The 25,357-nt window shown below is 36.7% G+C and overlaps 1 protein-coding gene across 1 annotated transcript in view; it reads left to right on the top strand.

The window, feature by feature from the left end:
- MAGI2 (membrane associated guanylate kinase, WW and PDZ domain containing 2) overlaps positions 1-25,357 on the top strand; it is a 1,282,556-nt gene that overhangs the window by 984,265 nt on the left and 272,934 nt on the right. The window contains exon 7 of the mRNA XM_087821115.1: positions 7,141-7,198. Coding sequence (XP_087677241.1) covers positions 7,141-7,198 — 58 coding nt within the window. The remainder of the gene's footprint in view (positions 1-7,140; positions 7,199-25,357) is intronic.

Below are 25,357 nucleotides of genomic sequence, written 5' to 3'. Positions count from 1 at the left end.
ATGAAACAAAAATGAGCAACATGAGCAACATTTTCTACTTTCTATTTTTGTTTGCATAATTTGTTGTTTTGTTTATTTATTTTCCTGACTGAATGAAATAACATTCTCTGGTAAAGAGGAGTAAATTTGAGTCTTGATACACAGAAAAAGCTCTGGAAGGATACACTCTCAACTTTATGTCTGGAAATGGGACTGTGATTAGCTATTCATTATTGTATGGATTTTGTTAAAAACAGGAATGTATCCAGAATTTACTTTTATAATTACAACTGCATTTTGAATAAAGGAAAAGAAAAGCAGATATCACAAAGTTTATTAATAATAAAAAGTCATCTTTTGCATTTTTTACACTTGCACAGTGTGCTCTTCCTTTTTCTCTCATTCTAAAAATGTGTTTCTTGTGAAAACACACTCCTCGGGACTACTTTTATATAACTTTTCCAGGCAAACTTAGTTCTATTTTTCAATTTGTATTCATATATATATATATGAATTATATATATATATATATATAAAATTAATAAATATTGGAGGAAAACATTTTAAATAAGTATTAGCTGTTACCATATTGTGTACTGCACACTATATTATTCGGCCTAGGGAAATATTGTATGTTTCTTATGTTCTGTTGTAATGTCATTATCTCTTAAAAAAAAAAAAAAAAATAGAAAGAGCTTCAATTAAAAATTAAAACTAGCCCGGCCGGGCATGGCTCAGCGGTTGAGCATCGACTTAAGATCCAGGAGATGGAGGTTCGATTCCCGGTCAGGGCACATGCCCAGGTTGTGAGCTGCAGCTGATCAATGACTCTCTCATCATTGATGTTTCTATCTCTCTCTCTCCCTCTCCTTTCCTCTCTCTGAAATCAATAAAGATATATTTTTTAAAAAAATTAAAACTAGTCCAAATAAAATAATATCTCCAATATCTTGGTATTTTGTTTGCTTCCTAAGTTGGTCGGCTTTCCTAGCTTTGAAGAGAATTGTAAGCTCCCACTAGGATGGGCCTACACACAACCTTCTATGAATTAACATAATCCATGCCATGGCCTGCACAAGACACTGCTTCCCAGAAAAGGAACAAAGCCTGACTCCAGATTTTGAACTCATATTATTGAATCTGTATTTTCTAGGATTCAAGATGCAGTAACTCTTAAATATGAATGTGGTGTTTATCTAGTTTTTCCAGCAGAAAGATAGTAGGAAAAAATGGTAAAATCCCAAAATTAAAAGTCATTTTCTTGGAAAAGTCTATTGAAAAAAATCAATATAATATAAAAGAATATAAATGCACAAATTCTGCATTCTTATTTTGTTCAAAAATTTAATGCTATCCAAATGAAGTTAGTGTTTTATATATATATGATTGAATATTAATAAAGTGTTAATAGAAGTCAGTTAATTGATAGCAAGAGTAGATAAATTGCTTTTTCAATGTTTTTAAAATTTTTTTTAATGTATTAGCTTCTTTATCTTTATTTTGAAAGTATTACAGATGTCCTCTTTTTTCACCCATTTAACCCCTCCACCCCGATCCTGTCCCCCACCCCCACTCCAGGCCTTCATCGCACAGTCGTCTGTGTCCATGGGTTATGCATATAAGTTCTTTGGTTAATTTCTTCCCATCCCCCACCCCCTGCCCACCCTGCCCTCTGAGATTTGTCAGTCTGTTCCATGCTTTCATGCCTCTGAATCTATTTTGTTCGTCAGTTTATTTTGTTCATTGGATTCCACTGAGTTCATATGAGTGAGATCATGTGATACTTGTCTTTCCCTGGCTGACTTATTTTGCTCAGCATAATAACTCTCCCAGTCTCTCCATGATGTCTCAAAGGGTAAGAGATCCTTCTTCTTTACAGCTGCATAGTATTCCATTGTGTAAATGTCCCACATCTTTTTTATCCACTCATCTTTTTAGATTTCCAGAAAATTACAAAAATAGTGCAAAGTATTTTCACACACCTTTCACCTAGCGTCCCCTAATGTTAACATCTTTTATAATACAATTATTAAAACCGGGAAATTAATATTCATGTAGGATATTAACTAATGTACAAATCTTATTTGAATTTTGCCAATTGTGTCACTAATGTCCCTTTTCTGGTCCAGGACCCAATCCAGAATCTTACAGTGCATTTAGTCTTCCTGTCTCCATAGTCTCCTCCACATTGTGCCAGTACCTCAGTCTTTCTGTTTCATGACCTTGACAGTTTTGAAGAGTACTGGCTAGTTATTTTATAAACTGTTACAAATGTATCTACCTAAGGGCACAACCCCACCCATACCTGGTTACTATATGGGTGTGTTCTTAACCTGAGGGCAGCCATTACATTGATCTGCCAGGCCAACCACTTGGATCTATTTTGAAGGAAATGAATTAAATTAATGAATTCCTTGGGGGGAGGGGGATACAGAATTGGGAAACTGAGAGATCAAAGTAGTAATAGCAGTGTTTGAGATAAAAAGTAATATAAAGTCAAGTTTGGGGTAGCCATTGTGGGACATAAGCAAGATGAGCAACAGAAGTAAACACTCAGTAAAAAAGAAAGAAACACAAGCACAGAGATAAAGGACATAGTTTAAAAGACAAAGTAAGACCTTCTGAGATATCCTGAGTTGGTGTATCCTAGGTTCCTTACAGCTTCCCTGTATTTGGGTCCTATTTCCATAAGAAATACTGACCTTGTATTGTACAAGTTTCCCAGTTGCAGCCTGAAAACTGTTTTTTGTGAGTTAGCATAAAAGAGTCTCTATTTCCTACATTGAAAGTGGACCTAACAAACACATAAATAAAATTTGGAAACAACAAGTAAGTGCAAAATATAGCATAGTAGCTGTGGCAGAATCCAGGGAGAACAGGATGCCTACTTAACTTTTTGATTCTATTGCAGTCTTACAAAGCTTATATGACTGACTACAAATTAATCTAGACATTTACACAGACTTCTACAGAAGGGATCACTGTAGGAATGCCTAATCACTGAATTTCCTCCATGGTTCCATGTCCTGAAAAAAACCTCAGTTAAAACAGTTCTTAATGCAGCATTAACCTTGCTGATCTCAAGTGTTTCTTTTTCCCTTTGCATAGTATATGTTATTCTTTCATCAGTGTGACCTTAATCATCTGTAAATTTGTCAGGTATTGTTGAATAAAGTATTCTAAGTAACCCAGGACCTAGGAGCTCCAAGCTACATGCTTGTCCTATTAAGCAAATAGTATAAAACTAGAAATTATTTTTTCATTTGTTAGCTGTATTTTTGAAAGAAGCAATTGGTTTTTTAAAAATTAATTCAAATCCAAATTGCTCACTTTTCACAGTGAAAGGTGATTCTCAATTTTTCATTTTCTAGATGTACATATACTCCAGTTTAAAATCTTAAAGCATTTACTTTATGACTTTTCTTTTTATGAGTGAAGAAAAACTTGTGGATTTTTACTACTGTTCTAGCCCAGACCTTTCTTTGCTACTCAAGAAAAATGTCACTAAAGGAAATACACACAAACACCCTTGTACATACACATGCACATGCACGTAAACACATATATATAAACATCTGTATAATTTACATACATATAAATGCACATGCATATATAATGAACACACGCACACCTTTTAAAATATTGATTGTATATTTTTGTACCCATTCTGCCACATTTACAAATGAAGTAATTAACATTAATCTGTAAACCTTTTGCAAATATTTAAAATAAAATAAGTGGCAGCTCTTTGTAACATGGTTAAAGCTATAGTGTATCATTTTGTCTCAAAGTGTGTGTTAAGGAGCACTAATAGTTTATTTTAAAGTACAAGTGTTTATAACATATAATTTTGAGGGGGGCACAAATTAATCGTTTATTTTGGAAATATAAAACAAGCAGGCAAACATAATATACTGATATGAAAAATTAGGTTCTCTCTATATTCTGATACTTCATGATGGCAAGGGGAAAGGATAATAAATAAATGCTTGCAGAACCTTTGGTGCTGTAAATCTGCAAAGATAAAGAATCCATGAAACCTGTACTTCAAGGATACACTGCTTAGAATTAGTAATTTACTCAAAGAGCCAAAGGTAAGAAATACATGAAGAATTAGTTTATATTATAAAAGATAATTTTTAAAATTGGACCATGAAATGCTTCCATGTAATAATGCCATTAAGAAGTAAGACTAGTAGCCATAAAATTAACCATATTAGTCTTTTATTCTATACTGAATATGATTATTATTTTATGTATTGCATTCATGAAATTATATTAAGCTTATTTAAATATGAATCCATACATTCAGCCATATTAATAATAAATATTCATAATATTGATTGCTGTACTCTGTATATTCTTTTATTTTAGTAAAAAGTAAAAGACACTTCACTGCTTGTAAAAGGCACCCAATAGATATTTGCCAAATGGATTCTTCATTTTAATAGCCAGATTCTCCAGTAGCTTGAAGGATATGGTGAAAACCATCTGAATAATTATTCTAGTTAATCTTAATTGTTATATATGTTATATTAAACACAGTGTCTGAATTGATATCTGAATTGATTAAGATTGCTGGAAACAGAGTACAGGGATTTTAAATTCTGAGTTATTGTTAGGGTAAAATGAGTTAGTATGTGGAAATTCATCAGTACCTGGAATATACTAAATACCTAGTAAAAGTTTGCTCTCATTATCAGTTTGAAAGAAAAATTTCTTAAGGTACTCCACAATTTGGTGTTATAATTTTATTAAGATATAACTAAGAATTATTAAACAAAGTCATAGCTTAGACTTCATATTAAAAAAAAAAAAAACTAGAAAAATTTCTTCAGTATTTATGCTAAGCTCCAGTGATAGAAGACATAAAAGAAAACAATGAGAAACTTACAAAATAAATTTTAAAACTTCTATGTGTTAAAAAATAATGTTCAGCAAAATTAAAATTTAAACAAACTCTTAATGTATATGCAACATATGTGATAAAGAATTTATATCCTTAATAAGTAAAGAGCTCTTATGAGTTAATGAAAATTAATGAGAAATGTGCAAAAGAAAAAATAATTGCCCAAGGATGGACAAATGATCAAACTAACTAGAAATCCAAGAAAGATAAATTAAAACAGCTATTAGCTATCATTTTAAAATCAATTGGATTTATTTTTAAAATAATGATACATAATACTTTATCTGCATATCCAAAATTAAAAACTGCCTTTTGTAACTTGTTGGGCAGGAAAACAGAACCTGGTCTGGATGCATTTGCAGCAAACCAGTGTTAACTGAGATGAAGTAGTCCTTGTTATGTCTCTTAGTGGCTGCATAAATACTCATGTGTTTGATTATAAAATGCTTCTCAGACTCTGCTTAGAGTGTTATAGATTAGAAAGCATTTACATCATGTTAACTTTCTAAAATTAGAAAAATAGTGAATTCCAAAACCTATCTGTCTGTATAAGTTTTGGATGGAGAATTGTGGACTTGTGTTTAATTTGACGGTACAGAGAAACAAAATCACTCAGTGAGATTATAAATTGGTTATCTTCTGTGAGTGTGAAGATAGTAATCTGGCTGTACATTAAAAGCCATTAAAGGGTTCATGCCCTTTAATCCAAAATCTCACCTCCAGGAATTTATCATTACTAAATTACTAAGAAAATAGTGAAAGATTTAGGTTTTCGTAAATCCAACAAAGATGGTATGTAATAAGTAAAAACTGGAAAGTCCAAATGTTCAATATTAGTAGTCTGCTCTGGCCATACCACAGACTACTACTTAGCTACTTTTAAAGTGATATTGTTGTTTGCCCTGGCTGATGTGGCTCAGTTGGTTGAGTGTCGTCCCGTACACCTAGAGGTCACTGGTTTGATTCCTGGTCAGGGTACATGCCTAGGTTGCAAGCTTGATTCCCAGTAGGGTGCATGCAGGAGGCAGTCAATCCATGTTTCTCTTTTATCAATATTAAAGTCTCATCAATGTTTCTCTCTCTCTCCCTCTCCCTTCCTCTTTCTCTCCCTCAAATCAATAAAAACATATTTTAAAAAAATAAAAGTGATATTGGTTAGTAACTCATTCATGTTGGAAAAATGGCCTTGGTATTTTGTTAAGTAGAAGTAGGCTATAAAAATAATATGCACCATAGGGTCTAATGTTTTAAAAATATTATTTGCACATATATATGTGATATTCATCAAAATATTAATGCTGGTTATCTCTGGATGAAGGAATTGCAGGTAATTTTAATTTTTTAAATAACTACTTTGCAGTGAACATGTATACTACTATAATAATAAAACTTCTAAATTTTATTTAAATATATTATTTAAAGCATACCAATATGTCTTACTTAGATTTCAAATTATATATACATAAAATTAGGATCTATCCAGAAAAATATAATATTCTTTATATTTAAGGATTAATCATTATAAAGGTTCATTATATCATGAAGCAAAGCCTGGTTTTTAAACAGCCTGTTTTTGCCTATAGTAGCATCTATAGCATTGTTGCTATTTTAAATGTGTGTGTGTTAAAATTACCCATGGGAAACTGGAAATATGATCCATATTGTCAAGGAAAATGTGTTTAGAATTTTTGACTTTGTAAAAAATATGCCTGGAAGTATATTGGCACTATTCAAATCTGACCCATGAGGAGAGAACAGCAAGCTAACCATCTTGAATGGTGGGATGTCAATCGAGAGTTGATAAAGTCTTTGTTAATGTTCATAAAAAAAAAAACTTGCTATTTTCAGAAATATATTTTGAAAATATGATCTTGATACTGAAATGATCCTTTTAACAGTACACATAAATCAGGAAGTTGTGTGCACTTTCAGGAAAGCAGTGTGCCTCCTGTGTTGCCTTGAGTGGTGATAACGTGATGACATGCCATCCTACTGCTTGGCGTGGGATAAACAGCTAGACCCAGTAGTACATCTGCAGAGAAGAGAGCTCTGTTTTTTAACTGCCAATTTTCAAGTCGGTGCTTCTAATAGCTCCTACAATATGCATCTGAAATTTGGTGCTGACTCTGAATGCTTTATTCTACTTTGGTAGACTTTCTGCAGTCCATGAACAATTAAATTATATTACTTTTTATTAGAAATTGTGATGTCTGTTACTTATTTACTAAAAGAAATAACTTTTTATTTTTCAGAGCTTCCATATGGCTGGGAAAAAATCGATGATCCCATATATGGCACTTATTATGTTGAGTAAGTCTCTTAAGTGTGATATTAACTTGTTATTAATGTGTCGTGAAATTGTGTTAGTGTTTCATTTATGGAGCATGTGTAGCTAACACTCCCTTTATTTCCCTTTCATCTTACTTTGAAGTATCCACAAAGACTCTAGCAGCACTAGCTAGCTATTTCTTGCCTCTTCCAGCTGGCTAATTTGTCATTCTTTTCTTTTGACTCAAGATTCTAAAACAACAATTGGAAAAGTGTGTTTCACTTTGTCTGCTAAATGACTGATAATTAAAGATATCAAAGTAAATGCCCTTCATTTTGCAATCAAAATGTTGAGAGCTGACTGGGGGTCTAAAAGAGATGTTCTATTAAACCAGATTTCAAAGTCAACTAAATGAAGCAGCCATACTTTCTAGTAGAAGGATGAAATGAATTTTAGATATTTTTTCACTTTTAAGATCATTTCAAATCAATAGTATTTTTCCTGTAGATTGGATTTCTATATTATTGGAGCTTGCATTGCCTTAATGTATCTTAGCATAATATGATTTATCCCCTCTATGAACCCTTTTATTAAAAATAAAGTTCCTATTAAAGATTAATTTGTATACATATTTTTATTAGGAAAGTCAAGTAATATTCATAATTTTCAAAACTTTAAGTATGTGATTTATTTTTCCAGATTCTCCTTTTCTGATAGAAAATGTTTCTATTATCTATTGGGTAGTGCTGTTTATGTTATTTGGGTGAATAACAAAGTGTACATTTTCCTTATGGGAAGTATACTTCCCAGGAAGTGCAGAGGTTGGAAAACAAAAGACATTCACAATTATTCAATTCAGCCATTCTAGCTTGAAAGCAACCACAGACCTGACTTAAATGAATGGGCATAGCTATGTTTTAATAAAACTTTATTTACAAAAACAGTCAGCTGGCTGAATTTGACCTGCAGAACATAATTTGTTGACCCCTGCCTTATGCTAATTCTTCAGATTGTTCTTCCGTGTCCTCAACTCTTTTTGAGCTGACATCCAATGTGGGAAACAATGCTTAAATCTTTCTTCTCTGTTCTAATTATCTGTCATAGAAGTGAGACATCCACATGTCAGAAAGCAATGCTTCCTACTTTCTTGGTCATTGAGTTGTGTGTTCTTCAAGTAAAAATATGCTGCTGGTTTGTAGTTAATTAATGAATTGGACATTGACTATAACTCTAAAAGGAAACTGTCCTCATTATTTTTATACTTCAAATGGTTACCCTTTTGTTCATTTTTGCTTAAATTATATCTCTCTCTAAATTTCTCCACTTCATTTTTCGTGTATCACCACCATAATCAGAAAAAAATTTATAATTTAATCAGTCGTGTCCGATATTAGATCAGACTGATATTTAATAGTTTTAGATTTCAAATAATGGCTGAGGTCATGATACAGGTGAGTCAAATAGTTTATCATTCTTCAAGTTGCATCTAGTTTTATTACTTGTCATGGTTTTTCCCAATTATGTGGTACCATAAGGTATACCAATACTAATGTGGGTGTTATCAGGCCAAGCAGAAAATTGAGATAGATCATTCATTCAAATCTAAAGATAATTTTAAGTAGAATTACATCCTAATATTTCTTGGAAACAACTTTTGGAAAAAAATCATCAGAATATTTAATTCATCAGAATATTTATTCATCAGAATAAAGTACCTCAATTTATTATATATAATATAACATTACTTGAAATGAGGGATATTTTCCACCAAAACAAAGACAATTTGTCCATCTGAATTAGAATATGCCTGTTTACATGGTTTGTTTTAATTGTTCAAAAGATATAAATCTCATCTCCATGACACTATTATTTTCACAAGATATACATATATATTGGTTCTGAATAAGAGTTTTGTTTGTGAAATCTATATGAATAGATATGTGAACATTGTAGTTATTTCTTACTTTTAGTCCATAGAGTATTTTGGTTGGAAGTCACCTAATTTCTTATAATTCATTTATACAGAAAAAAAACAGTAACTGACTAGTTTAAGTCACTATATCAACTTTCCAGTATAGATATCATAAATATAAAATATAATATGCCAAGATTAAGACAGTTTATAACTGAAGTGATAACATTAATGTCAATATCTTAGAGAATCATACATATCAATTTGCAATTTTAATATTTAGTTTATGTAATAAAGCAAGGTGGTCTTCATGATGAACTTAATCAAGAGAATGCTGATTCACTAATTCTATTACTGATGAGGGACAATGGGTTCTCTGCATAACTATAATTTTTGATGTTTAATTATACATCCATTTATGTCATTGGAGGTGCTATAAAAAACATTTCACCTCCCCACCCAGTGACAAAAGAGCCTGTGCAAGGATATTAGATGTCCAGCTTAGCAGTCAGTCACTCTCTTCAAATAGACTAACAACTGGGAACACAAGTTGCAGAGGGGGCTCTTTGTCATCAGTAGGGCAAGTCAGATTGAAATCAGTCTGTGCCTCTGGCACAGTTGCACAAACACTTGTTTTCCTGTCAGCCACAGACAAGCAGATAGGAATTCCAGCAATCAATAGCAGGAAAGTGTTTATAGAACTTGAAACTAAAAAATTGAGATTGAATAGCTTTTGACCACTATTACTGACTTCCTTACTGAGCCATAATTTTATCTGTGCAAAGTCAATTTTAAAGTTACAGGTTTAATATATTTAAAAGTCAAAAAAATTATCATGATTATATCATCAAAATAGTTAACATTTACTAAATACTTAGTATGTGCCATGAACTGGGCTAGCTCTCAACTGTCTTTACCACATTTATAATCCTTTTTATAGTGATAAGGAGGTAAATTGTCCTAAGTTTACATTGAGGAAACTGGCTGAAAAAGTTAAGGAACTTACCCAGTATCACACAGTATAGATAGAAATGGTCGTAATTTGCACCCAGGCTGTCTGACTGTAGAGCCCAGATTCCAACCTCTGCTCAAAATGCCTCACACAAATTTAGAGTTCATAATCCACAATGGTCCGAACAAGCCTCAGACTCACTATCTGAGAAGAATGAGGGGCCACTGGAGAAAGGCTCCCCTCTAATACATGTCACAGCAGCTGTCCAACAATGGGCCTCATGTTGTACACAGCCTATGAGACCAGCCTCTGACCCTGGCATTCTGAGCTGCCAGCTCCATCGCCCACTGCTTCCAAAGACCCTGGACAGCATGGCCACTGGGAGCAAAACTTGCAAATTTGAGAGAGGAGGAGTCCATGGTGTGGATCTTAACATAGGAACATCGACAGTAGTTTGGAACAGTAGAGGCACCCACACAGCTCTGGACGTTAGAGAAAAATAGGCCCTATGCATCTATTTCGTTTACATCTTCTCTTATTTCATTTACAGACAGAGCAGAAGGACCAAGTTTCTACTCTACGTACCAGCAAAGAGAAGTTAGCCCAATTTTTCCTGACAGACACCAAATCCATGATAGTACAGCACTTAGCAACGTCTTAAAATGTCCTGAGCTGCTAACCAGAAATGTAACTGTCACTGCTCATAAAGAAAGGGGAAATATTTTAATGGGGGGAAAAAAAAAGTGCAAAATGTAGAGTTGAACAGCTGTGACTTTTGTACAAAAGTGGTTTTTCCCTCCTCTTTTGTGAAATTATGTCTTTTGGGTACATTTTGGTTTCAATGGCAGCTACACAATTTGCTTAACTAGCTAGCCCAGAAGACACAATTTCCTGGAGTAGCTTTCATGCAAAGCTGCCTCCTCAGGCACCGACGGAGAAGCAAACCACGTAACCACAGTTAAAATGATAGTGCAGACTGGCAGATGCGGTTTTCATGGAAAAGTTTTACAGGTTTTTCATGTGATGTCACACATCTGCTACTATAAAATGTTATTTGTGGGCAATTCCAGCAAGTATTGAAAAGCACTGCAAACTGTCTTCAATGTGACATTCAGTGTAAAAGGACAGTCACGTTCGTTTCGTGGTTAATAGTGAGTGCTTGTCATGACACAGCAAGTCGGAAAGTGGTCAGAGAGGATTTTAACTCAACATCATGCCGTAAGAATGTTTCCTTTTGTCATTCCTTTGAGAGGCTTTCTAAATTTTCCAAGAAAAAAAAATTCCTAATTTTTTAAGTCATCACAACTGTAAAACATTTCCAATTAGGAATAAACAGACAGGGATAGACAGCCTTTCAAAATCTTACTTGTTCTTAGAGAATATTTTTCCCCATCCCGAAAGTTAATGTTTCAAATGTTCAATTTTTCCCTTCAATGTTCAAAAACTAGCAAGCTTTTTGGATGCTATTGAAACAACTATTTAACAAAGAAATTATCCCCCCCCCCCCCCCCAATGTCCTCCCCTCGAATGTATGTAAGAGAAGATGCTACGCTGAAGCGGCACTGCTGGCGGAGCTGCTCTGACTTTCCCTGCCGGGGGAGCCCTAGTCCCGCGGGCAGCAGGTGGTCGCCTCGGTTACTGCCACTTGGTGCCCAAGAACACCGGCTGCGTTTTCACTGCGGCCGCCCCCCGCAGCCCGCCTGTGAAACCTCCAGCAGGCAGGCTGCTAGGACGGAGGCCCAAGCCCGAGACAAGGGGTGTTATGGCCAAGTAGTAGCCTCAGTCTGCACCTATACCAGCTCGCTGAGTCCTCATATTAAAACCTAGGAAGTCTGTATTATCATGGCCATTCTATAGATAAGGAAACTGGGGGACAGATTTTTTTTACAAGTAATAAGTGATGGAGGAAGAATTTGGACCTAGAAACCCTCATTCCAGAGGTGGTGGTTCGCACGTTACTCAGGTACGTGGTTAGTGCTCAAATGAATGTCAGTTATTTTTATCTTGTTTGTCCCCATAACGTGGATAAGACCTCTCCACGTGGCATTACTGCTTTTCCAGTTCTTTCATGATTACAGTAAAGCCCCCAAAATGAACAATTCTAAGAAAAGTCTTCTATTTATAGGAAACATTTACTTAATCTCATGATCGGAGTGTGCCATATTGAATAAAGACAGTGTTTCTAGAATTAGTAATAATTCCATATGCAAGTGGTAAAGCAAGGACTGCAGAGCATGCTGTTTCTGTGGCTACTGTGGGGAGAGGTTCCAGGGTAGTTCCTAAGGAAGCTATTTTTGTCATAATTATCTATAGTACATGTCCTATAATGTACCTGGGGATTTGTGACGATAGAGTTAGGAATAGTAGTGTTTGAGGCACCCAGAGGTTTAAATTGGTTTAATTGCAAGTGGACTTGACAAATAAAAGTGAAGCATTCATCTGGACATCAGTTACACAGAAAAGTTTTTTTTAAAAAAACAACAAAAACTAGCCCAGCTGGTGTGCTCAGTGGTTGAGCGTGAACCCAAGCACCAGGAGGTCACCCATCTGATTCCCAGTCAGGGCACATGCCCTGGCTTTGGGCTCAATTCCCAGTAGGGGGCATGCAGGAGGCAGCTGGCAGATGTTTCTCTCTCATGGATGTTTCTCTCTCTCTCTCTCTCTCTCTCTCTCTCCTTCTCCCTTTCTTTCTCTGAAATCAATTAAAAAAACACTAAATTTTGCAATTCTACTAAATCTTCTTTTTTGGTCTTGAAATCAGGAATAAAAGACAGGGGATTTAATACTCCAGCATCAACTTTTCTTTAAGAATATATTTGTGAAGAAAGATGAATGTAATGTAAACCCTGACGTGTTATTGTTTTTTCAATGTTTTTATTGATTTCAGAGAGAGAAAGGGAGAGGGAGAGAGAGACAGAAACATCAATGATGAGTCATTGATCAGCTGCCTCCTGCACGCCCCCTGCTGGGGACTGACCACAAAACCCGGGCATGTGCCCTGACCAGGAATGGAACCATGACCTCCTGGCTCAACCACTGAGCCAAGCCTGCCAGGCAACACTGACTTTTTTGGTTTGTTTGTCTTTAACCATGTTGTATGACTAAGAAATTAGGCTCTTTTTTAGGCACTTCTAGAGAGTTACTCACAGGCAAACAACACACCATGTAGCACAGTGCAGCGAAACTTAGTAGCAAAGACAGCAATGTGAGTGATGCAAGGAGAGCAGGAATGATCTGAACTGGAAGCACCATGCTGTGCACTCCCCAAGTAGGACCATGCCACCTCCTCCTACTCATTTACTGGGCCATGCAAACTTGAAATGGCCTTGTGAAGTCAGAGAGGACAGACCGCACTCGGGAAACTGTTGCCTAAGGTGGCTGCCCAAAACCTTTTGAGCTGGATGTGACCTGCGTGAGGGGTATTGTTCCTGCACTGAGGACCTAGAGCCCTGTGGGAAGTACTGTCCCTCCTGCTGGAGGAGGGGATGCCCATCCCATGTAGCTCATTGCTAGGCAAGCAAGAGAAAATTGTCACCTGACAATTCTGTTTGCCTCTTGCCAAGACAATGTTATATAATGGGCAATTATTATTATTATTCTATAATTTGTGAAATAGCTTATATATTTATAAACTCTCTGGATTAAACATGCCATTTTCTTGTGTGTGAACTACAGAGTGTCTCATGTTACCAATCAGTATCATCACTTACTTTGGAGTCATATCTTAGACTAAGTTCTAAAGCTAGCACATAAAACAAAAATCACAGAGTCAAAATTATCCTAACAGTTCCTTAAGATCATATAGTGTTGGAGACCAGCAGGCTGAGAAAACGCAGCCATTTATTTTCCTTCAGTGTTGGAAAAAAATTCTTTCTGGAATTAAAGTAGTGGGCAGGCATTTAGGTCTTTTGGATCTTTAATAGATACATAACTGGAATCACATTCAGCTCAGAGATGCTAATCCTGTTGGAGGAATAAGGTAACTTAATGAAACTAAGGAAGCAGCACATTGGTGCCATTCTTCAGGCACCCTGCTATCAAATAAACAGAGAATGGTCACCTGTACTGGTAAAATGTAGCACCATCCCCCCCACACACACACGAAGGAGAACTATAGTTTCATCTCTTTTTCAATATGCGGGTAATGTTTTTTAGAATTCCTTCTGTGTCACAGAACATGATGTTAGTTAATAGTTCTTCCTAGTTTGCATCCACGATTTTGAATTTACAGGCTAGTTCAAAATTATACTTAATCTCCCTGGCTTTTATCTGTTAAATGAGTAGTTTGGATTAGGTGATTGCTAAGGTCTCTTCTAGTTCAAGAAATATCCACTGCACCTTGTGTTAATAAGAATAAATTTGCCCATTTTCCTGTATTAAGCCTTGTTACTTTCTCATTGCAGTGGCTGATCAAAGAATACTTAAAATTTCAAAGCATTTTCTTTCAATGTCTACTTGTTATTTGGCTAAACAGTAACATACAGGGGTGGGTAAAAGTGGGTTTATAGTTGTGAGTACTCAAAACAGAGTTTATTCTTGTATTCTTATGTATTAAGCATTGTATAGTTACTGTATTGTATTAATTGTAAACCCACCTCTATACAATACTTTTCCTTTATTTTAATGATCTTATCAATCCCATCATATGCATGTTATGGAAAGAAGTCTTCCCAAAAAGGGGTGGGTCATTATACTAGAATCTCCTTACAAAGCTATGGGGAAAAATAAAAATGTATTTGGTATCTACAGACAGGAGACTGATGTTAAGATTATCATGGAAAGGGCAGAAAGATAAACATAAGTTTATAAACAAAGGGTCAGGGTAAGAACTACTGTATTTTTTCACCACTATCACAGCTGCATATATTTGAAGGGATATTGTTTTCCCATTTTTTCTATAATACAAAGTGACATTGTTAAACTTTATTACTAGTGTTTAAGAGATGACTTCATATTTAACTAGATAAAGTTATATTTCAAAAGATTCAGCTAACTATATAATAAAAAATGGATGAATCACAAAAATTTTTATTATCAAATTTCACATGTTAAAGTTCAATCTAGCTAAGTAAGAGGAACTTTAAAATTGTCAAGAAAAAAATATTCTGTTCTGTGGCTGAGAAGGTTGACCAGATCTACTACAGGCAAAACCAGTAAAATTCATTTGGCATTAATTGGGTCTGGAAGAAATTCACCGTTAGAAGTTTGGCTTCTGAAAGATTATTAAGCACCACTTGCCGAGTCTGTCATCATGTAAAGATCTTAGTTCCAATTTCCATTAAGCATAACATTCATATGTGGAGGATGACAAAGTCCCCTCATTCTATTCTTCCATCACTTCCTTTAGTTTCAATTAGACATAAAAAAAAAAAAAATCCAACACATGAATATATTTTCTGATAGATAAAATTATAGGAATTATTTTCTTTTTTCTGTAATATTACTTAGTAATTTAGTTTGGAGTTTTGACTTAATATGTAACTGTTAGTCAACCCAGAAACATAATAGCTACCATCTATTAAGCACTTGGCATGTAGTCAAAGTTTTACATAACTCATTCAATCATCACCACAATGCTTTGCATTAGATACTATTATACCTGTTTTACAGACAGAGAAACAAACTTAGAGAAGCCAGACCATCAAGCTCTTAGGTGGTAGCAATAGAGTTGCTGCCCAGTACAGGAATTAAGAGACTTTATACTGTCCATATTTAAATTACACTTGACTCCCAGACTCTAAATATAAAAATAATGTTAAAATCAACTTAAATTTATACAATGCTTTAGTTTGAAAACATTCACATATTGTAATTGTGTGCTCTCCGAAACATTCCTATAAAGTGAATAAGATATTTATAGATGAAGCAGTTGCAGTTCAGAGATATTAGGGGAATTTCACAAAGGCAATGCCTGGTAGACTCTTCAAACATAGCTTAAACCCCAGTGCTGGCGTGGTCTCAAAGATGGGAGAGAATGACAACTCAGACTCCCTGTGAGAGGCTTTCACTTTGGTGAAACCCAAGAGGTACACGTGAGATTGAGAGTACCAGAGAGTGAGGCAGCTTCCCTCACCTCTGTTATTCCTCATGACCTAATCTACTACTTACAGGTGACTTTTGTGTGAGTGTCAGGGGGAGAGTCCCCGCCAGCGCTTGAGTTCTGCCATGTTACCATATAAAGAAGTTCTTGCTAAGTAAGCACTATGTTTTCATTCCTTATTGCATCACTGGCCCTCAGGAAGACCTAGCAAGTTCTTTTCAAAGTTTGAAGCAAGTTTGAGACACGACATGCATAGCTGTGCTATTGACTACTCCCATTCTCGCTCACATACAACTTTAAACACATTCATAATTATTAGTGCAGAATCATCTTATCACTATCATAATTGCCAAAGGCATGGCCCATGTTCAACTTCCAGTGTTGGCAAGGGCAGAACACTAGAAAATCAGAGTTAGGACAAGCCCTAAGGGAAGCTGAAAGGCAGCCCTTGCAAGAGACTCTTCTGGCTGGAAAACCATGTTACCCTAAGCCAGGCGTCCTGCTAGCCATTCATACTCTCACTACCATTTCATTTCTCACTTTCTACGAAATGCAAAACATACCCACACTCATGTTTTCTCGTGAAACATGGTGAGTCCTTATTTCCATGCACATAATCATTGGGTTCTTTAAAAAAAAATAATTTAATAATCAAAATACTGTGCTAGCCCAGCCTGCCTGGCTCAGTGGTTCAACATCAACCTATGATCTAGCAGATCGTGGTTCCATTCCCTGTCAAGGCACATGCCCAAGTTTCAGGCTCGATCCCCAGCAGGGGGCATGCAGGAGCCGATTAATGACTCTCTCTCATCAATTGATGTTTCTATCTCTCTCTCTCCCTCTCCCCTTCCTCTCTCTGAAATCAATAAGGATATATTTCTTAAAAAATACTGTGCTATGTTTTCACATTTTTGTCTTCAGGAAGTCAGCAGGTAATTTACAATGATGTGTAAGTTTTACAGTGAACACTGATAAAAAGAAACTGAGAATCACCTGCCCCAAGTATATTACAAATTACCAAACACAGACGATGCCTGCATGTATATGAGTAATATTACTTGAAAAGTAAGTGTATATGTGTCACAACCACATAAATCAAAATTGTTAGATTTGGCACTACACAGAGCTGGAATTGATTCACGCATCTGCCCTTTGCTGTCAGACCTGCAGAAAATTGCTTAATGTCTCTGAAGAGCAGATGAATGACAGGCATGAAGCCTGTTTAGCTGAAGTACCTGGTACTTGTTCGATGAGTGTTAGTTCCCACCCCTACCACCCACCATTCTCCCTTTATTCTCTCCGTTACAAGGCCAACACTCATTCTTCAGTTTCTTTCCACAAATTGTGGCATCTATTAAATAGAATTTAAATCTGAACAGCAACTATGTAACTTTAAAAGTTTGCAAAATGGTATATTCTTCTGAAATATCCAATATTGCACCTTACATCTTTATGTAGAGATTTAGAATAAAAAATACAAACAGCCAATGGGGGGGGGGGGTCTAAATTCACCAACCTTGCATGTGTATTATGGAAAGGAACAAAAAAATATGTGAATGAAACTATCATCTAGTCCAGCAATTTTCAACCTTTTTTATCTCATGGCATACATAAACTAATTACCAAAATTTTGCAGCACACCAAAAAATATATTTTTGCAAATATCACACACAAAAAAATAGGTATAATTTTGATTCATTCCTACCAGACAGCTATTGTTGTGTTGGCTGTTGTCATTTTTTTATTTGACCATCTAAGGGAAAAGAGATCAGTACCCCAACTAAATAGTCATGTATTGCATATTTTAAAAATTCTTGTGCCCTGGCCAGTCTATTCAGTGGTTAGAGCATTGGCACGGGCATGGAAGGGTTGCAGGCTCAATCCAAAGAGTTGGTTGGAGCACGTGCAGGAAGCAGCCAATCGATGTGTCTGTCACATCGATGTTTCTCTCCCTCTGTCTCCTTCTCGCTCTCCCTCTTCCTCTCTCTCCCTCTCTCTTTTTTTCTCCCTCTCTCTCTCCTCCCCCTTCCTCCCTTTCACACTATCTGAAAAAATAATGGGGAAAAAATTTCTCAGGTGAGTATTAACACAAAAAAAACCCCAAAACAAAGTAATTCTGTGGCACACCAGTTGAAAATGGCTGCTCTAGTCTGTATGAAGCTTTGCTCTTCCGGCAATGGCATAATTTCAGACATAATGTGTTAACTATATAAAACTCTGCAACAATAGGTGTCCCTCAAAAAGCCATCTATTAAAAACAGCAATGAAGTAACTTATTAGCACCTTCCTTTGCTCTTGGTTCTGTCTAACCTTTGCTCTCTATTCCCACTACTTTTCTTCCTTGACTCTCTTCCCTGGATTCTTATCTTTTTAGAATGAGAGCCTCCTGCCCTCACTCAGCCCCTTGGACACTTATTAGCAGCCAGGTGTTGAAAGGTCCAGTGCAGATTCTAGGCATCCAGGCAGTACGTCCTTTCCTCTTTAAGATTCATCTAAAGTGTTTTTAAATGGTAGTTTTCTAATTCCTCTTGCATTACTTTCTAGCATATAAAAAGAATAGCTATGTATTTTATTTCCTCCTGGTCTGAGCTATAATAAGACACAGTAGTCAAGAATAATACTTTTTAAAAACTTTTCCTCACTCTGATTATTGGACTTGGAAACCTGGGGAGTTTGGGTATTATATAGAATTGGAATTATTTTCATGTCCTGCTGACTCAGAATCTGCCACAGTCTTGCCCCCAGTCTTGTCCATCTCCCCTCATTACCACTCTTTCCCTGACCCCTCCTTCATGCACAATCCCTGACAGCAGTGATGTTGTACTCAGGATTCTGCACTGCTCTGAGTGTCCTTGGTAATTCTTCAATTCTCTTTGGAGTCAGGCCCCAAAGTATTCCTATATCCGTGGCTGTGTACATCTATCTTTATATATAAGTGATGTGTATGCACAGCTATATAACAGTTAATCATATTTCTTGGAGTTCCGTGGACTTAGGCTCTATTGTGACTTCACATTTTAACTACTTATAAATAATGTATTAAGAAATAGCAGTCCAGTTCAACATATTCTCACTCCTCCTAGCACAGTGTAACATCTAGTTCCCTGGAAAATATGACTCTTCATAGTCACGGAGCACCTCTTATTCAGTCTCATAGCCCCAGGTAAAAATATTAATTAGCACATTGTACATAGCTAGTAAATGATGCTGAAGTGATTGAGAGCTCTGGGGAGCACCGCAACTTTCCTGTGTGGTAGGTACGGTGAAGCTCATCCTTACAATCAGGATAAGGCACAAACTCCAGGACAGAGACCTTCAAAGCTATGATTGTCCATTAGACTAAAGTCATAACGGAAGTAGGGAGACTTTGAAACATGGTAAAACCTCACACCATGACTTGGAAGCACCCTTCCAGTCTCGTAACTTCACCCTCTGTCCCTCCTCCCTCCTCCCACACCACCACCACCAAGCAATCCCAGGCATGTCTGTGTTCACAGCCGCATGCTCTGCCTGAGCAGAACTGAGTGCTCCTGAACACCTCTGCATCCACTACTCTCTTCCTAAAACGGCCCCTTCTCATCTGTCAAAATATATCCCTCCTTCTAGAATCTGCTCGAGTGCCACTTCCTGGGTGAGGCCTTCTCAAACCATCAGACTGAGTCCTCTTTTCTCCCTTGAGTATTCACTTTGTACATACAAACTTCAGTGCTTTTTATCTTGTGTTATATTTTTTTGGTCACTTGTAGAATGGCCAACTCATTCTAATTTACCCAGGACTGTCCAGGTTTTAAAACGGAAGTTTCCATGCCCTGGGAGACAATTCAGTCCTAGGCTAGCTGAGGGGTGTGTCTCCCCAATGGAGCATGGGCCCTCTTGGTGGAGGGCGTGTGTCATATTCATGTTTGTGTCCCTGGTGCCAAGCACACCGATGAATTAATAAATTTGTATTTGAGACTTGAAGGACTTAAGCCATTCTGTCAAGGCTGGCAAACACCAGTGGAAGGATTTGTTAGCCTTGTCTCTCAGTACAGAAAGATCTTGAAATAGTGGAGTCTTTTAGTGTCCCTCTAGGCAAGCTCTATCCTACCTCTAAGTTGATAACTTACTACTTTCACTCAACCTACAAGAAGCAAAAGGTTAGAAATACCTTTGATAACAACACCCAGCAATAATATTTAAGAGAGACATTTTACGAGAAAAAGAAGGGATGGATAGAAAACAACATTTTTAAGTGCATGCTCTGAAATTTTTTAAATGAGTCTATGTATCTTGTAGTCCCAGAGCCTTCATGAAATGATTGACAGTGCACAATGCCGTTTCTGCTTGGTGTAAAAATGTCAAGTTTTCTATTATTTAATTGGTAAATAATAATGGCTAAGTTATGTGTAATAAGATACACATAAAATACATCTTACATGTTAATGCCTTAACTAAATAACTTAGCACTACTACTGGGGAGGGAAGGGGAGTGAGCTCATTTATCTGACAATATATCCATTTGAAAAGCTCAGGCTCTTGGGGAGTGGAGGAAAGACTTCTTCGCTGTGAGAGTTTCAGTGCCAATGTATGGATACTCTTTTCAGTCAGCCGTGATTCCACCTCCCACCATGACACTGTGTCCCCAGATCAAACACCCTGCTGTCCAGGAAGAGCCAGAGAAAGTAACACATGAATGATTCAATCTCCCCACCCACCTTCCCCTCAGGTATATAGTGAGGTAGAATGAATGGCCATTTATAGAAAGAAAATGATCACTTAACTAGTAGAATTGGGAAGAAATCTTTCCAGAGGCAGGATTCAATTATTCTGTATGTGTTTTTTAATGCTCCAAGTAAAATAAATTCAATCTTCCATTTATGCAAAACTCATATTTTAAAATAAAGTATATTTAAAGTATTAGCCATTAGTACTTTTAAAATTCAGGTTTTTCAAAACACTGTAAGGTATTCGTTGTATTAGGCAAACTCTATAATTATTCTTGTTCCTGTTTTATCTCCCTCACTAGACTACATGTCTGATTGATCTTTGCCCTTCCCTGCAATCCCTACCATTGTGCTTACCAAAGAATGTTTGAGAAACAAATATTTGATGCATCATGGCAACATTTATTGTGTATTTCATCTGGGCACTGGTCTTAAGTGATATACTCATTTTAATTCATGTAATAAGCACAACAACATTATGAGGTGGATATTACTTTTATCCCAAAATTACAATGAAAAATTCTGAAGTACAGAGAAAGTAAATGATGTGCCCAAGGTCACCCGCCTAGGATGTAGTGGGGCTTGGGGTGGATGCCAGCAATGTGACTGCACTAGCCAAGCTCTGATGCTGCCCTGTCTTCTGTGAAATGGGTTGACCCCAGAAGAGCCCTGTAGGGTTGCTATCCTCTCTATGTCTCTAAAGCATGGGTAGTTTTTATTCCGTTTATCTAAACTTGATAGGAGAGAAAACTTTATGGAGACTTCTCAAGACTTGTATCAAAATGAGTAAAATACAGACAGGGAATATGTGATATTCCCTGCTGGTGCAGCTACAGTTTGAAGGTTCAAATGTGAGGAGGTAATATGCAGATTTTTCTGACCACCCAGAATTGGGGTCAAAGAAAGCCTAGGGAATTCCTAACAACCAGGAAATTCACACACTCAGATTTCATTTAGGAATTATTCTGTTTTGAAAGAAAGAAGGAAAGGAAGGAAGAAAGAAGGAAAGAAATCTAAGTAAAATAGATTTGGGGAAGCTCCCCAAAGAACAAGTTTGAATAGAAAAGGTGACATACTGAGCTGCAACCCCAAACCCCAAGCCAATCTCCCACTCCCCGGTGCTCCCATGTTTTTTCCCTAACATAATGCTTTTCCATATGAGCATATTTCTACTCTAATGCAAGATAGCAGCTGCTAGTTATCAGCTCCTCACATCCAAATCTTTCATCACCAAAGTAGGGTGACTTTTTCACCTATCACAAGAACATCTTGAAAGATTCTCTGTTTTGAAGGATTCCACGGGTCTTTATCCAGATGCAGATTGGTTAAATCACATCAGCTGGCCCTAAGCTTCACGTAGAGTTCTGACTGTCACAACATACTTTTCATGACAGAGTTAAACTGGAAAATAGTGATACCTATCGCTTTTCATGCATGCCTGCTTTCATCTGTGCATTTACTCAACAAATATTTATTGAGCACTGGTTACTCCATCCCTTGAAGAAATTAGTGGAGTCTCTTTGACCACCTTAGAAATATTTTACTTGTGATGTATCTCCACTTGAAAGTTGCTCTCTTCTGTCTCTCACACTTACCCAAAGATCCATTTCTAAACTGTCAACTCAAGTCAAGATGGTGACCAGTATAAAAGGTCACCATGCACTAAAAGTGTCCCTCTCCAAAGACACAGGAGAAGAAAGGTGGGGTGAACAGCCTGGACTATGAAGGGAACACTGGTAGTGTGAGGGTCAAGTGATGGCCTTCATAACCCTCAGCAGACCTGTCCCCTGTGTACTGATGGGCCCAGGATGTATGTCTGTCCTCCTGTTTCTCCCAGGCCTCCCCACACTGAAGAAGGTAGCAGTCAAACAGAATGCTCACCTAGGACTACCTTTGGCATCATAGCCAATTAACTACAAAGATTTCCTTCACTCTGTGCATTTCTGAAAATTCTGATGGCACAAGTACTCTATTCTGAAGTACTAGTACTACCCAAGGCTCCATACAGAAAATGAGACTTTCACACAAACCTTATCAGGCTAGAACCCCCTTATTCAATTACCAATTCACATTTTCTCAGCTTCTAGTTTATTTTTTTATTGATTTTGGAGAGAGAGGGAGAGAGATAGAGAAACATTGATGTGAGAGAGAAACATTGATCGGCTGCCTCCTGCATGCACCCCGACTGGGGATCAAACCCGAAACCTGAGTATCTGCCCTGACCAGAAATAGAACCCGTGACCTTTAGGTGCACAGGACGACACTCAGCCAATAGAGCCACGCTGGCTAGGACTTTCTCATCTTCTAACTCAGGGACTTACAACCCTAGCTGTACATTGGAATTACCTAGGAAGCTTTTTTTTTTTTTAATGCCAGTGCCTGTACCCCATTCAGAGATTATGGCTCAACTGATTTAAGGTGGGCCTGAGTCTTCTCTGTTTTTGTTTTTGTTATTTTAAGCTGCTCAGGTTCATCCTGAACTACAGAGCACTGCCTCATATAGGATGCTCAAGGATGGAATCTTATCTTTGAGTATCCTGATCCCTTTGCCATTCTAACATGGAAGCAGCAGTAGTCTTTCCTTTTTGTAAAGGGTAAGTGGTGGTGTTAGGATATACCCACTTCAGAATATGTATCTACCCCCTTAGCCCTTAACACCTAAAGATTCTATTAGTAAAATGTGACAATAGACTAGATATAATTAGAGAGTTAAGAACTCTTGGTAGTTTCCCAGGTCCCCTTCTGTATGGGAGCTACATGAAATAGCTAGTTATTATCACACAGAGTCTAAACAAGAGGGGGAGATGGCATTTGTCATTCACATACTTTGTACACATTGTAAGACCCCCAAATCCTTGCTAAAGGGACCTGAAACTATTCATTCTGGAAGCATAAGAAAGACAAGACTTCCCTATTCAGCTACAATCACATTTCTTTGTGATAGGGCTTTTGAAGCTTTGGAGCATTTTAAGTTTTAAATGAATGACTTCATTTGTGACAGTGTAAATGCTCTGTAGCTATTGGCTCAAGATACTAAAGCTACACCCAGCTTCCACTGTTTGTGGGGTACAAGGCATGCCAGACTAGTTCACTGATATTTTCATTATCTCTTAAGTCTGGAAACTCACTTTGGTGGTGAATGGAATATTTTCAGCATTGTGTCCATAAAGCAGGTGACTACATATTGACTTTTCTAAGGAAATCATTATGTGCAGGTGGCAAGTTGGAGGAACCCAATAGTATATGTAAATGTACCCCAGAAAGTTCTTGTAATGTGTTTTTTAAGGATAAAGTTATGCATATGATGGACAATGACCTAGCAAAAGAGAAATAGAACAGATAGGAAATGAGAAAAGCTGATAGTTTGGTACACTTTAACGTTGTTTCTTAGTTTCTCAAAATCACTACCATGTATTTGTAAACAAAAGTCTTAAAACATAGGCACATCATTTAGTTATTTAACTAAAAATTATTGTCTTTCACTCTGTCCAATGCTCAATACATAAAGATGGACCCTGTACACAGGTGTGTACAATCTAAAGAAGGGAATAAAAATGAAAATCAGTCCTTGAAACACAGTATGGTAGGGTTACGATAGCTCTTTAAATTCATTGTTGTGGATTATCAATTAGGATGTTGTGTACTACATCACAGAAACCTATTCATCGAAGACCTAGAAAGAATGATCTTAAGACTCAGTAACAGGAATACTATATCCTTCTGAACAACTGTCTTGGTTTATCTTAAATACTCTGAAGAATATAAATGGTTTCTTCCTCCCATTGAATTAGCAGCTAGAAAGCTCAAAGCTAATTTGCAATGAAACTCCAGTAAACAAGTAGGACACTGTATTATCAATTTTGTCTATTGATCTTCCACTCAGATTCAACTGACTTCACTCTGATTTTATTTACTTTTCATTGCAGTTCTTTAAAAGTGATTCAAGCCCTCTTAATGATGAGGCAGGGTATAAGAAAATAAGTAAACAGAGCCACTGGAAGAGTATAACGCAGGATGGGAATGTTGCTGGCAGAGGTTAGGGAAGGAGCTGTGGGGCAGATGGAAAAAGCATTGAGATAATGATTACAGTAACAGCAGCAGTTATTAATAATAGTAATAAAGAATAAGTTATTTTTGAAGAATAAGTTATACTTTGAAGAATACAAAATAACTATAACTTATAATTGTGGGATCCTCCTTATGTATCTGTGCTTTGCAAACATTATTTCTCTTATCTAGACAGCAACCTCAAGGAGTTAATGTCCCCATTTTCTGGATGATATTGATGCTGAGAGAATTTAGTAATCTGCCCAAGATGCCACCTGAAACCCAGGCGGTCTTGCTTCAGGCACTGCACTGTGGATACCCTGAATCTCATGTGACTGGAAAAGAGGCTTAGTAGGGTGTTGCTGATGAGAGTAGCTCCAAGTATGTCGAAAGCAAAGGGTGTGTGATGTGATACAGCCAAAGGTGAAGCTACAGAGATAAGTAAGGGCAAAGTCAGGAATAATGTTCCTTTAGGTAATAGAAATATTTCAAGGATTTTAGTAAGGGAATGTGGAGACAAGGGAGGAGCGGCTTCAAACTCTGACC

This window comes from Miniopterus natalensis, chromosome 10, assembly GCF_054644295.1.
Source record: "Miniopterus natalensis isolate mMinNat1 chromosome 10, mMinNat1.hap1, whole genome shotgun sequence".
NCBI lineage: Eukaryota > Metazoa > Chordata > Mammalia > Chiroptera > Miniopteridae > Miniopterus > Miniopterus natalensis.
The sequence above is the reverse complement of the archived record's forward strand: the minus strand, read 5'-3'. Positions and strand labels throughout refer to the sequence as shown.